The 15,238-nt window shown below is 35.2% G+C and overlaps 1 protein-coding gene across 1 annotated transcript in view; it reads right to left on the reverse strand.

Annotated features, from left to right (window-relative positions):
• Positions 1 to 15,238, reverse strand: part of Col19a1 (collagen type XIX alpha 1 chain) — a 296,753-nt gene that overhangs the window by 131,048 nt on the left and 150,467 nt on the right. Inside the window, exon 14 of the mRNA XM_076860052.2 lies at positions 13,885 to 13,938. Coding sequence (XP_076716167.2) covers positions 13,885 to 13,938 — 54 coding nt within the window. The remainder of the gene's footprint in view (positions 1 to 13,884; positions 13,939 to 15,238) is intronic.

The raw sequence follows: 15,238 nt of genomic DNA on the forward strand, positions 1-15,238 counted from the left end.
GAGAGAGAGAGAGAGAGAGAGAGAGAGAGAGGGAAGAAACAGATTGTTTTTAAGAAAACTCATTATAGGTAATTAGATTTGAAATTGAACAGCAAAATATAAAGAAAGAATATGGAGGTACAGCATGAGGGAAATAATTAGGAATGTTATAAATCTTAAGAATAAAATATTAAAAATGGAAGTCCCATCCTAATAAATGCTGTGGGGAATTCACCTATTTAATTTTTTTAGCTTCAGTTTTTCTTATATGAGAAATTATCTAATAAAAGTATATTAGACATACCCGCATCAAGCAATTTTGACAAAATGAAAGGAAATAGTGTACCATTTTCAATATTAAATGAGAAGCATAACTTTTAAATTAGTAATTTTATGCCATCCCCACTTTACTTTGAAAAGGATTTTATCTCCATGACAACAACTGCAAAGGAATACATCATGTTCAGTCCTTTCAGCTCCCCATGAAAAAGATGCTTAGTTCACAGTTAGTTAGCAGTACAGTATATGAAGAATTGTAACTATAACCAGAAGGATTTATTAATAAAAGACACAGGTAGGACTACTTAGAAGGTAAACCATTCCCTTGACATTCCCTAGCTTAGGAAAGATACTTAATTAGCATGCTTTAGAAATTTTATATCATTTAAGAAAAAAAATAAATGATGGTTTATGGGATGAGTGCAGAGATATAAAATGTGAAAATTGCCAAAAGCAATAAAGATAAGAGCAATTTGATTTTGACAATATTTTATCTTGACATCATTTGTGTTATACCAATAAAACAAAGTTTTCTAAGAAGTTAGAGTTGTATTCTAGCAAAATGGATTTGTAAAACAAATAAATGAATTCAGACAAATGGCGAATGACAGAAATGTTCTTCTAAGATATGTGTGGTATTTATAAAACAAAAGTTGTGCAGAAAGAAGGGGTAGAATGAAATGCCTATAGTTTTACCAGTATTTCAAACAATCTAACAACATTCTGAAATTGCTGTAATAGACCTTTTCTTCTCTCAATGTCTCCACTTTCTTTTAGCTTGGTTTCTCAACTTTATTTCTCTGCATTTATCTTATTGGCTTGGGCTTTCTGTTCATGAAGGGAAAAAGTAGTAGCTATAAATTTTATTGGCCTGGAAACAATGAACAATTTGAGAGCAACATCTCCTTGAAATAGCAAAAATTTTTGTCAATCATACATAGTCTGATAACTGTTTTTCTGTGTAAGATGACTATGCAATATGCTTTTATTCCCAGTGTGATCCCTGGAGTAAGTGCTCATGTCCCTCTGCCCTTCGCATGTGTCTTCCACACAGAGAGGATAAACCCTGTTTATATTTGAGCCATGCATTTCAACCTCCTCTACGTACATATGAGTTATTTACTATTGTTTCCTTTCATTTGCATCTTCAGCAACTCTATTTTTTGATTTCCTTGCTTTAGCTTATAAATGTTAATTCAAATATGAAAAGAAAATCTCTTCTTTGCCTTCTCCAAAAGTGGTTGTAGGCCACCTCTCTATATATACCTGTTTCTGAGAGTAATAGAGCAAAATCTTCTGACTTTCTCCATGCATACTGTAATCCTAAGACCTGTATAATGTCCCACTAACTCTGCACAGCACAGCCCCTCATGGAAACTAGCCTCCTTCAAGATCACCAATGGCCTTTCCTCAGACCTCATCCTCCCTGATAATTTTAACCTCTTGCTCATCTCCCAATCCACTCCTATTCTAATTTCAAGATTCTACCTTTGAGTTCTTTTCTTTCTACAGACTGTCCTTTGGCCACCCCACCCACTCTGGTAGCTTTGATTATCATTCATATCCTAATGGCTTCCTAACAGCAAATTCTATCCCTTTTCTTATAATTTTAACCTAGATTTTAAGGGACTGATGCACTTTCAATTGCAGGTCCCTTTTACAACTCCAATGCTATAGACTTTTAATGGACTCATCTCCAAAAGAAAGTTTTTCTCTAGTATTCTTCACTTTGGTTAAGGGAACTATAATCATTTCAGATTTGTTATATCAGGAATCACTTTTGATACTTAAGTCCATTGGCTCCTTACCTCTGCTCTATGTTTGCTTCTCTCAATGACTATACCATCTGGCCACTAAACTTATTTTTATAAGTCTGTCTTGAATTTATCCCTTTAATTACTTATTTATCAGACTGAAAGAATAGACCTATCACCTGCTCCAACATGAAAAATACTCTCTATAAGGCTAGTATTTTCAAAGCTATTGTCATGTCTTCATTTCTGTTAAAGGTCATTGAGACCCCTGTCCTCATGATGTGGAGAATTATTTACTCCTCCTCCAGAGGAGAAGCAGTTGGTGCCAGGCTTGGTTAGTTCACTGCTACTGGCACATTGGATGTTCACTGCTACTGGCACATTTCCCAGTGGACGACCTTAATCTACAGGGGCTGTCATCCCTGAAGGAATTTATAAGGATTATCCGTCTTTCACCTGGGGTGGGGTGAGTGGTGGGTGGGTATCTTGGCTCCTTGCTTCAAGGTGGGACAAACTCTGTGGTGCTCCAGGGTACTTTGTGGGATTAGATGAGATTTCTTTCAAAATCATATTTTGCTCATAATTTTCTCTTCTTTCTCCCCCTCCCCTTTACTATTGTACAGGTTTCTTTTGTAAATCACTTGTAGAAAAGTCTCAAGAAATCTCTGCTTTTAGGGAAACTCAACCTAGGCCAACTTCCATGTTACCTCACACAAAACAGGCACTCAAATATTTCTTGAATAAACAAAAGGGATCTCAGATATCTCAAAGGAAAGATTTTTATTCAAATAAAATTGTTTCCCTCAATATAGGTGTTTTTGCTTATTTTTTGCCTTTTATTCTCTACTAATTAGCTCTGTCTTCTCAGTTTAGAGATTTTGGCTTGATTGCATTTATAAATGCTTTTGAAGATAAACAAGAAATATAGTTGAGTCAATGCATAAAGCTATGGAATTGTTTTTGAAAAATATATGAAACACTGGGCTAAACATGGCCAGTGGAACAGTATGAAGATGTGGCCTTTAATATGAGAGAAAGAAAAGTATTATTTTTTTCAATGGTATCTCCCTCTTTTTATTATATATTCTAGGGTTTGTTTCTTAAGGTGGCATTATTGAATAAAAGTAAAATATCATTATTTAATGCAAACAAATTATATGTATTTATTTTATTGAATTTTATGTGCATCCTAACACACTTTAAAATATTCCTTTGTCATTCTTCTTTATAATTCCATAGACACATTGTTAACATCTCTGATGTAAGCAATACAAACATCAGGCTTTGCAAATGGCCAAGCTATGTGTTTAGTGATGTCGGAACCATGAATGATACATAATATAGTGGTAACAGCATGTTTTATACTAATGTGAATTTAAAAAGCATAATGGGTAACACACTCATGCATATAAACATATGTGTAGAACATATTAAAAATGTCAAATGGATATCAAATGTATCCATAACTATTCATGACAAAAATCTAAATAGAAGTTTACTGTTGTTTTTTTAGGAAAATGAGGAAAAGTAGTTAAAAGCTATCTTAGGAGAATTCAATAATTACTCTGAATACTATTATGCCAGAAACTATTGATTAAATTACATCATGAAGAAGACAAATTTCCAACTTTTCTTAGAATTATTGCAGCATATTTATTTTGTAATTGTTCCTCTCTCCTGAGACTTTTAATATAATATGTTGATAAAACTAAATTGCTATAAAGTAAAACTGGCTTTTGAAATTCTGTGCTGTTACCTAAGGTAACTCAAGATACTATGGAGTTTTAAAACAGTTGAAAGCTTGATTATTTATTGGAAACATAATTTGCTGACTTTCAAAGTCATTAGGCCATAAAAGTGTTTCATGTTCCAAATGCTTTGCATTTCTGAAAACTCATATGGTTGTGTTTCACAAATTGATTAATAACTTGTGAATAATTCTTGGTCTTGGCAGCCATCCACACATAGATTCACTCTCTCCCAAATGGATAAATAACTTTGTACTTGACATTTCCCATGGCAAATGCACCTAATGGTTGCTAAGGTGTTCACTGTGCCTCAGACACAGTTAAGATGTGGATGCAGGCATGTCAGGAAGTGACCATGCTGGCAGAGTGCTTTCTCCGATTCCCTTCTCGTCTCGAAAGTGGTTTTGTGGCTAAGTGGGTAACATTTATAAGACATTTCCACACACACCTGTCACCAGAGTGCATTCAAAGTGCTTTTGGCTTAATTCCATAATGGACCTGAGGGCTAAGCTATGATAAAAACAGATAAATTTAGATTAGAATTTGAAATTATTTGCCTGCAGTCATGAGTTAGTCCAATCTCACAGATGGAAGGGAACAGGTCAGACTCCCAGCCCCAGATCTCCATGAGCCAGGCAATGATGGTTCCTAACTGCTGGTGTAGGATAAACAAAGCCTAGGGATAGAATGTGCACTTTCCAATGTGTTGGGACCCCCAGAATGATCAACTGTAACTAGTTACACTTTTCCTGTATAACATATAGTATTAAGAAAAATAAAGTTGGCTTTAAGTTAGTTCTTTGGTTCAATTCTCAATATACTCCATTTTAAAGACATATATATGAGAATTTTGGTGTAGTGCTACAAAATAGATAGTGCTTCCTATTATATTGAATAAAGAGAATAAATAGCTTTGAAGCCCTAGAGAATTGCTGAATTTTTCTGAACCTCAGTTTCCTTATTTGGTGAACTGAAATGGTACTATCATTTCCTTTCAGCTCAAAAATGTAACAGTTTGATGTTCCTAAAAATGGGTCCCTCCCTCTCCCAGGCCTATGCCTCTGAAGTTCAGCCTATCTGGGCCTCAGGGACTGAGTGTCTTCACTTTAAAGGAGCCCCCATGAGATGGTATGCTTCTTTCATAGCTCCAGGGGTCAGGCACATAAATAAACAAGCCATTCAGAGTCAGCATCCTCTTTGAAAAAATATGAAACGTGTCCTTTTTTCTAATCCAAATAACAGAGATAATTTATAGTTACTTTATCCCAATACAAACAGGGTCATTTGGCTCTTTGTTTAAATGAATGTAAGAACTTCACCTCATTGTGGTTTCACTATCTATATGAGTATTATTGGAACAAAATCATTGGTTACTAACTTTTACTTTTTTCTGCTTTCATTGACAGTCTTCCCAGGGCTTTTTTCTTTCTCTTATGCTTTAAAGCACACTGCAGAGACCACTAATTAGAGTGAAATTCACCACAATGGACAACAGGCACACTGTCATTAGGTGCGATATTTAACTTTATCTAAGACCTGTTCACACAAAGTCTGCACTACATCTTGTACTGTCTCTTTTCCACCTGATTTTAATTAGACTAAGTGAGAAGTTGTCTCCCAACATCTTGTTCTGTTGATATATATTTCCCACCAGAAACGAAGTGAGAGGTAAAAGTAGAGAATTCTCATCCTTGTTCCTCAACTACACTCTTGCAGACATTTGCTTGACATTAATGTGTAATAGCCTCTTTCCTGCCTTCCTGTGTTACTCCATTGCTTCAACAGCTATATTTGATCCAGCTTTGGGAGCCAGCAATCACCCAAATTCTGCTAAGGAAGCTCTGTAAATAGGAATGCAGGGATAAAAGTAGATTTGGTCATTTTTATCCAGCCTCTTATTTGGTTTTGTAAATCCAAGCAAGATGTTGGGAAAGTTATGTAGCTCTAGCCTAGAACCTAAACAGTGTACACAATTTCTCAGTTATCCATCTAGAAATATTAGACAGGCTAAAAGATGATATTTCTTATAAAATCCCCAAATTCTTCCAGTGCAGCTATTCTGAGAAAGTCATAGAAAGTCAATGAAAAAAGATGTCATCTGTATGCTAGAAAGTTTACAACGTGTGCAGGAAACATGAACCAATGGTTGTAGAATCCAGAACCTCTAAGATTTCACCTCAATATGACTATCTACAGATTATATATAATCCAAGCCAACAATGATGCTTATTTTCCTATATTTTTATTCTACTCAGGACTGGAGTTAAAAATTTTTTTTTAATTGGTAAAATGCCTTTTTGGTACAAGGACACCAGTCATAGCTCCAATGGGGGAGCAGAAAGTAGGGAAAATTCACTGTGTATTTTAAAGGTCAATGCTGGTTTTAATGCATAAAGAAGATTATAACTTAATATTTATCTCTCATTTTCTATGTAACTAATCAAACATTTCTTGAAGCTGAAATTTATTACTACTTGTGCTTTTTTCTGTAAGTTTTCTCCCCACAAATCAAACCTGTGTAAGAATGTTCAATTGCAAATAATTTGTGGTTTCTATAAGACCCTGAATCTGCTTCATTGGAACTATGAGATCATATTAGGTAAAGCATATTGTTGTGAGGTTAGTCCCTTGGAATAAGCCATCCTGAAGTAAGAAGAAATGTTATTTTCTTTTTGCTGTATTGTGAGGCAGGTCTGACCTGTTCTTCTGGCTTGTTTAAATGAATGTAAGAACTTCTCTAAAGCTTTCAATGAACATGGCTGGGCTACAGAGGCAGAATTTCCCTTGAAAAATATACTAAGCTCCATAAAAGCAAATCAGTCTAAGGAAAATTTTGCGTGGGTGAGTCCTGTTGTATGTGTTCTGGCAGGTCTGGCCCAGAGCCTGTTCGGAGACCTCCATGGAGAGCCTCATGCTGCTTGTGTTGGAGACATGCTGCTGGCCCTGTCTCGCTAATACCTCTGCAGGATCCCACCTCATCTAGGAAAAGGACCCAGTTATTTTGCCACCAATCTGGTTAGTGCAAAGGGACACCTCCTGATGGATAGGCTCATGTTCTCTGTGTTGTTTAGTAGGCAAGGCCTTGATCTTTACCCCAGAGGCAGCTTGCAGCAAGCACTTCAAGAGACTGTGAAATCAGCCCCAAAATGTTGGAAGGAGGCAGTCAAAGGAATGTTGCCTAAAGGAGGAAAAGGACAGGACCAGGCAAAGAGGAAAATTTGAGATCAGGAGTGAGGGGGACAAATGATAAGTTAAGGGAAATTTAAAATAAATTTCTGTTCAGGATTACAATTAGATAATAATATAAGAGTAAGGGTCATCTGGTGGAGCCACACAAATTTTTGTGCATGACAGAAACTAGCTAATTCATTGATAAATTGTTTTCCCAGGGCCCCTAGACTGATGTCTTCTAAAATTACCCAGGTAAGTTCCAGACTTAATTTTGAAATTATTCAGACATGCTTTTAATGTGACTATAAAGGAAAACCCCAAGGTTATATTAAATATTTTTAATTTTCTTTTTATTTGGGGAGATTCTATTAGGAATATTAAAAAATCCTAAAAGAATCTACATCTCTAAATTTTTACCAATGCCAGTACTTTTGAGAAGTTTCACATTCACATCCATGAACATGATCAGCTACCTGAAATATTCCACTTTTTAGTAAGATACTTCTCTAGGTTTCCATCCAGTTCCTGTCTTTAACCCTCCACCAGATTAGGCATTGCTGCCTCTTCCTCCTCATAACTGACCCTCTAACTTTATTATAACTGTTTTTCCAATTTTCCTTTCCAATACCTTCTCAATTATTCATAAAGAGTTCCCTCTCAAAGGTACCAATTTCAACCACTTCTCTTATCCAACATCTCTCTGCTGACTTAGTTCCAAATTTTAGAACTGCTGAACCCTCCACAAATCTTCAAACTCTCTCCTTTTAATTTCTTATCCTTGACATGTCCTAGTTCCCTCCTAGCCCTCTTCTGTCCTCACGGGCTGTACACCCTCTAGGCTTCTAGTGGGTAGAACCCCATGCTATTCTCCAATACACTCTCAGATGTAGTATGAGATCAATATTTAATGTTAGTTGAATTCTAAAAGTTGCGTCGATCTATATAGTGTGTAAGACTTTAAAATGTGCCATCTAAATGTTTCACTTGCAGGACTACAAAGAGTCCATAAAGGAAAAAGAAAAAATCAACATCATATAAAATATTCAAAAAAGAAATAGGTTAAAAAGTATATAAATCCCAGATATATATTGTCACAAAACACTGTTAGAAGAGCATTACTATTACATTTTATTAAAATTAATAGTTTACAAATGAAGATTTGGTGGCTTAAAAAACAACAAAAAGTTATAATCAACTGAAAACTGCAAACAGAATTCTGATGTTGTACTTGCAAAGTATTGTATTCCTACTGTGCTCACGAAAAAAATTTACACAAAGAATTAAAGAGAAAAAAAATCATTTGTTCAGATTCCTTATGTCTTAATAAAATGAATGTTAGTAATATTAACACGTTTCTATAATGATGGTTATTTTTCAAAGTATAGAGCAATAGCTTACTCACTAAGGAAAACCAAGATATTAATAATTTGTCTAAGATTACATGTTATCCTTAAAGACATTATATCTACAAGTAAAGGACTTGCCACAAACTTTATACTTCATTGAAATAACCTTAATGATAGTAAATTTCTGGTCAAACACTTGTAACCAAAATATAAGAGTGTTATTGACAGTGGTTCAATAAAAATTTTGTTTTAAATTCGTAGACTTTTTTTCTAATTATTGTATCCTATTGAAAACTGCAACAAAAGGGAAAAATTATTAGTATTTTCTCTCAAAAGATATGAATGTGTATAGATACATCCACTCATACACATATGAATATATGTATGTGCCTAAAAGCTGAATGTCATTTACCTCTGGAATAGAGAAGAAATGGAGAAAGCCTTTAGTGTCACCATTATGTTTAGGTGACCACATATGTAAGAATACTCATTTCTTAAAGTAATTTGAGTCTCATTCAAATTACTTTAGCCTTACAGAAGATAATTAAAAAGTATTTTGAAACCCTATATTCCAATAAAATAGAAGATAGTGAAGATATCGATAAATTTCTTAAGTCATATGATCTGCCCAGATTGAGTCAGGAAGACATACACAATTTAAACAGACCAATAACAAAGGAAGAAATAGAAGAAGCCATCAAAAGACTACCAACTAAGAAAAGCCCGGGACCGGATGGGTATACAGCAGAGTTTTACAAAACATTCAAAGAAGAATTAATACCAATACTTTTCAAGCTATTTCAAGAAATAGAAAAAGAAGGAGCTCTTCCAAATTCATTCTATGAGGCCAACATAACCCTGATCCCAAAACCAGACAAAGACACTTCAAAGAAAGAAAACTATAGACCAATATCTCTAATGAACTTAGATGCAAAAATTCTCAATAAAATCTTGGCGAATCGAATGCAAAAGCATATCAAAAAAATTGTGCACCATGATCAAGTAGGATTCATCCCTGGGATGCAAGGCTGGTTCAATGTACGGAAATCAATAAATGTTATTCACCACATCAATAGGCTTAAAAATAAGAACCATATGATCATCTCGATAGATGCAGAAAAAGCATTTGACAAAGTACAGCATCCCTTTATGTTCAAAACACTAGAAAAACTAGGGATAACAGGAACTTACCTCAACATTGTAAAAGCTATATATGCTAAACCTCAGGCTAACATCATTCTAAATGGAGAAAAACTGAAGGCATTCCCTCTAAAATCTGGAACTAGACAGGGATGCCCTCTCTCACCACTTCTATTCAATTTAGTTCTTGAAATACTAGCCAGAGAAATTAGACAGACAAAAGAAATTAAAGGCATAAAAATAGGAAAAGAAGAACTTAAATTATCGCTATTTGCGGATGACATGATAATATACATAACAGACCCAAAAGGGTCTACAAAGAAACTGCTAGAGTTAATAAATGAATTCAGCAAAGTGGCAGGATATAAAATCAACACGCATAAATCAAAGGCATTCCTGTATATCAGCAACAAATCTTCTGAAATGGAAATGAGGAAAACCACCCCATTTACAATATCCTCAAAAAAATTAAAATACTTGGGAATCAACCTAACAAAAGAGGTGAAAGATTTATACAATGAAAACTACAGAAACCTAAAGAGAGAAATAGAAGAAGATTTTAGAAGATGGAAAAATATACCCTGTTCATGGATAGGAAGAACTAACATCATCAAAATGGCGATATTACCCAAAGTTCTCTATAGGTTTAATGCGATGCCAATCAAAATCCCAACGGCATTTCTTGTAGAAATAGATAAAGCAATCATGAAATTCATATGGAATAACAAAAGACCCAGAATAGCAAAAACAATTCTAAGCAGGAAGTGTGAATCTGGAGGTATAGCGATACCAGCGTTCAAACTGTACTACAAAGCAATAGTAACAAAAACTGGTACCAAAACAGGCAGGTGGATCAATGGTACAGAATAGAGGACACAGAAACCAATCCACAAAATTACAACTTTCTTATATTTGATAAAGGGGCTAAAAACATGCAATGGAGGAAGGATAGCATCTTCAACAAATGGTGCTGGGAAAATTGGAAATCCATATGCAACAAAATGAAACTGAATCCCTTTCTCTCGCCATGCACAAAAGTTAACTCAAAATGGATCAAGGAGCTTGATATCAAATCAGAGACCCTGCACCTGATAGAAGAAAAAGTTGGCTCCGATCTACATATTGTGGGGTCAGACTCCAAATTCCTTAATAGGATGCCCATAGCCCAAGAGTTAATAACAAGAATAAACAAATGGGACTTACTTAAACTAAAAAGTTTTTTCTCAGCAAGAGAAACAATAAGAGAAGTAAATAGGGAGCCTACATCCTGGGAACAAATCTTTACTCCTCACACTTCAGATAGAGCCCTAATTTCCAGAATATACAAAGAACTCAAAAAATTAAACAATAAGATAACAAATAACCCAATCAACAAATGGGCCAAGGACCTGAACAGACACTTCTCAGAAGAGGACATACAATCAATTAATAAGTACATGAAAAAATGCTCACCATCTCTAGCAGTCAGAGAAATGCAAATCAAAACCACCCTAAGATACCATCTCACTCCAGTAAGATTGGCAGCCATTAGGAAGTCAAACAACAATAAGTGCTGGCGAGGATGTGGGGAAAAGGGTACACTTGTACATTGCTGATGGGACTGCAAATTGGTGCGGCCAATATGGAAAGCAGTATGGAGATTCCTGGGAAAGCTGGGAATGGAACCACCATTTGACCCAGCTATCGCTCTCCTCGGACTATTCCCTGAGGACCTTAAAAGAGCATACTATAGGGATACTGCCACATCAATGATCATAGCAGCACAATTCACAATAGCTAGACTGTGGAACCAACCTAGATGCCCTTCAATAGATGAATGGATAAAAAAAAATGTGGCATCTATACACAATGGAGTATTATGCAGCACTAAAAAATGACAAAATCATGGAATTTGCAGGGAAATGGATGGCATTAGAGCAGATTATGCTAAGTGAAGCTAGCCAATCCTTAAAAAACAAATGCCAAATGTCTTCTTTGATTTAAGGAGAGCAACTAAGAACTGAACAGGGGGAAAGAGCATGAGGAAAAGATTAACATTAAACTGAGACGAGTGATGGGAGGGAAAGGGAGAGAGAAGGGAAATTGCATGGAAACGGAAGGAAACCCTCATCGTTATACGAAATCACATATATGAGGTTGTGAGGGGAAAGGGGGGGGAAGGGAGAGAACGGAATAACAACAGATGAGGTAGAGAGGGAAGATGGGAGGGGAGGGGAGGGGGGATAGTAGGGGATAGGAAAGACAGCAGAATACAACAGTCACTAATATGGCATTATGTAAACATTGTGAATGTGTAACTGATGTGATTCTGCAATTTGTATTTGGGGTAAAAATGGAAATGCATAACTCACTTGAATCAAATGTATGAAAGATGAAAAAAAACCAAATTACTTTAGCTTATAAAGTAGAACAAATCCCTAAGCATAGTTGGAAATGATTTGTAAATGTGTATAATGTATGTTCTAGCTACTTCCTTTGATAAATATAGCATTTGAGTGAGAGCAGTAGCAATAATGACAAATTATGCCTAACAGTGACCATAAAATTCTATGATATTCTTTAGTTTTTGGCACTGTTACTCTTGATAGAAAAGTAATATAAATTTTTCCGGATTATACATATTTATAAATGAAGTAAATTTGCATCAAATAGTAAGTGAACTTTACAATTCAAATAATTGCCTCCATAATTATCATGAAAAATACATAAGCTTAATTTATTCTTTAACCTATCTTCTGAAATTCAAGCATTGATAGGGTACAATTTCAATTTGAAGCATATTATTTTTAAAAAGCCTCATTTGAATATATTTTCATTTCAACTAGTATCTGACATGTCTCTCATAATTATCTTACAAACCAAATTAAGAAATGTGGGTGGGGAGGAGGTAGAGTTCAAGTGCATTGTACATGATTTGATTATCGTGTCACAAGAATATCAATGGTAGAAAAGAGGGGAGGCTACACTGATTCTACACAGGGTTGTCAGGCCTGTTCTGGTAAGAATTTATTAATGATGTAAATGAAGACATAAGGTGAGCACAGAGAGCTGGGAGCTATTTCAATGGAAAACAGGATGTAAATTTTTAAACAACAACAATATTACTACAAAATAACTCCCAAGCAATAAAATGCTATTAGGGACCAAAATCCAGAAGATGAAATATAAAAACATCAAGGATCAGTTCCTACTCTGTAATTCAAAAAGCAACTATACAATATAACAGAAAGAAGGAAGATCTGATGCCAGAAGTTTTCATTAAGGCAAAAGAGAGGGACATTTAGTTGAGCACATGCAGTACCAATCAATGGTGCGATGACAGGATAAGAAGCCCTGGCTCAATCTTAGATTGGAATAGAAAATAGTACTTTGCTTCTGGTACAGGGCCTACTTGCCAGAGTTTACTCTGCTGTAAATGAAGCCACATGTGTCCAGTCCCATTCCTGACACCTTCCAGCCAGTGAGTGTTTTCTGGGAAACAGTGTCAGACTGTAAGATAGTCAGGAAGCCTCATGGCAAAAGAAAGAGTTAAGAGAATTCGGATTTTATTAGCTTAAAAAATGGTAAACCTTAATAAAATATAGTTATTAGCCCTCAAATATTTGAAGGACTCTGAAGTACTCGAGGAAACAGACTTTTTACAACAGGACAGAACAGGGAATAATAAATGAGAATGACTTAAGAATGGATTTGGGGTTAATATACTGGGACACTAAAAGAAAACATAGGATTCAGAACTAGAAGTCCACGTTTAAACAAGTCATCTAAACCCCTAAGTCACAGAATCCTCATCTCTAAGGTTACAGAAGTCCTTACCTTAGAATAGTACCAGTTCTATTTTGCACAGACTTTTCATAAGTAGTCAAATGAGAAAGCCTATACAAATGTTTTGAAATTTCAAACTGATTTAAAAATGATAGTAACAATAGTAAGCCACAAGAAAGCCAGCTGCAGCAACACAGCAGAGCTACCTTTTGCCGGTGAATGACGAGAATGGACTAGATAGAAGGTCATTGATATACTTCCAATTGCACTTACAATGTATTCATGCACTCTTTTACTTCAGTTAAAGGCATAAATGAAATAATGAAAGAAAAGCAACAAAGTGTTACTAGTATCAATAATTAAATTTGACAATGTGGTTAATAGCCACAGTTTTTATAGAATTCATGAATGGGCTGGACTTCCACTATGACATTAATTAACTTAACAAAAATTATGACCAAAGTGCTCTAGATCAAATTATGGCTACTTCATTTTACCCAAATAATTACCTCTTTACACGTGGTGCTTTACTTCTTCTGAAGTAAAACCTCTGTTAAAATCTCTAATCTTAAATTTCAGCCTTTAGGTAGTTGATACTCTCTATATGACCATCTGCTTGCTATATTTTGTATTTCTTTTAGTATGCAGAAATAACTATCCCCTAAGCTAGCAATGCCTACCAGCTGTTCCAAGTGTACTTACCCTTTGACCTTCTTTTCCAGGTGGACCTTGGGGGCCTTGCATCCCTATGGAACCCTGTAAGGGAAAGAAGACACATGTTGATACAGATTTGAGCACACCTGTCTCACAAAGAATGGTGTGAAAATTAATACACATTTCATTCATCAAAACAAAGAAATTTTTAAGTGATTTGAGCTCTTCTAAGGTTAAATTATGCCATGTATTAATAATGATGAATTGCCTCTCACTGGCTGGTTTATCTTTGTAGCTAACTCCAGAAAAGAATAAAAGGAAGTTCCAAACCAGGCCTGAGATGGAACATTCACTCCCAATTAAAACATCCCATACAACTGGAACTGCATTTCACCAAACAACCATAAATACAAGGTAACAGTATCTGCAAGCTGGAAGAAAAAAATACCCCTTTATATATATAAACTTCATAAATAAAACATTTTGGGTGGTGGATAATAGCTTTGTATCTTTTAAGAAAACACATGACTATGACATTTGTTTCAAACATGTCTATTTATAATATTTAACTTTTAGTATCATAGATATTTAATGCTTTCTCATAATATTGTCAAGTGAGAGGAAAAATTATCTTTTTCTAGATCATAAAAAAGTTCCAGGAAATCCAAGGTGTTGGAAGTCAAATCTCTTGATTTTTAGATATTTACATTATACAGGAATCCCTACTCAATCTGAAACTCAAAATAATATTGCAGTTTTTTAAATCTCCAAAAGTTATTAATGATTCTTAGTCTTTTCTTCTGCTTCCTCCTTTTGTTGATCTGCAAGTGTAATTTACATCTGAGTGATTTTAGGCTCATTTTCCTCTCAGTTCACATGCTCTCGCCATGATCTCATATGCTTGTGGGCTTCAGATTCTGTAGATCAGGAATCATTATTCTTACATTTATAGCCTCAGTTTGTCTCTGGGCTACATATAAATCCAAAGTGCAGTTGCCTGATTGACATATCCACTTGGCTATCTCACAGGTATCTGAAATTTAGCACATTGAACACTGAACTCAGGACCCTCCCTCCAAAGCTGAACTGTAATTCCAGCATTCCCCACCTCAATAAATCCATATGATACCCTCCTAGCTCTTTTCTCTTAGATACTTAGAACTCATAGTCTATGCTCTTCTCTCTCAAACTTCCCCTTACATTTGGTTACCAAGTCTGGTTGATTTTTATCTCCAAAGTATATTTGGATCCATTTCTCTCCATTCCTACTGTTTCATCGTCACTTTTGCTTATCTGAAGAACTTTCTAATAATCTTTACATTACAGCCAAACTGGTGGTAAGGAAATAATGCTTCACCTTCCCTGAGTCTCCACATGAGTTGCCTATTCCAGTCTTAGAGTG

This window comes from Callospermophilus lateralis, chromosome 6 (genome assembly GCF_048772815.1).
Source record: "Callospermophilus lateralis isolate mCalLat2 chromosome 6, mCalLat2.hap1, whole genome shotgun sequence".
Taxonomy (NCBI): Eukaryota; Metazoa; Chordata; class Mammalia; order Rodentia; family Sciuridae; genus Callospermophilus; species Callospermophilus lateralis.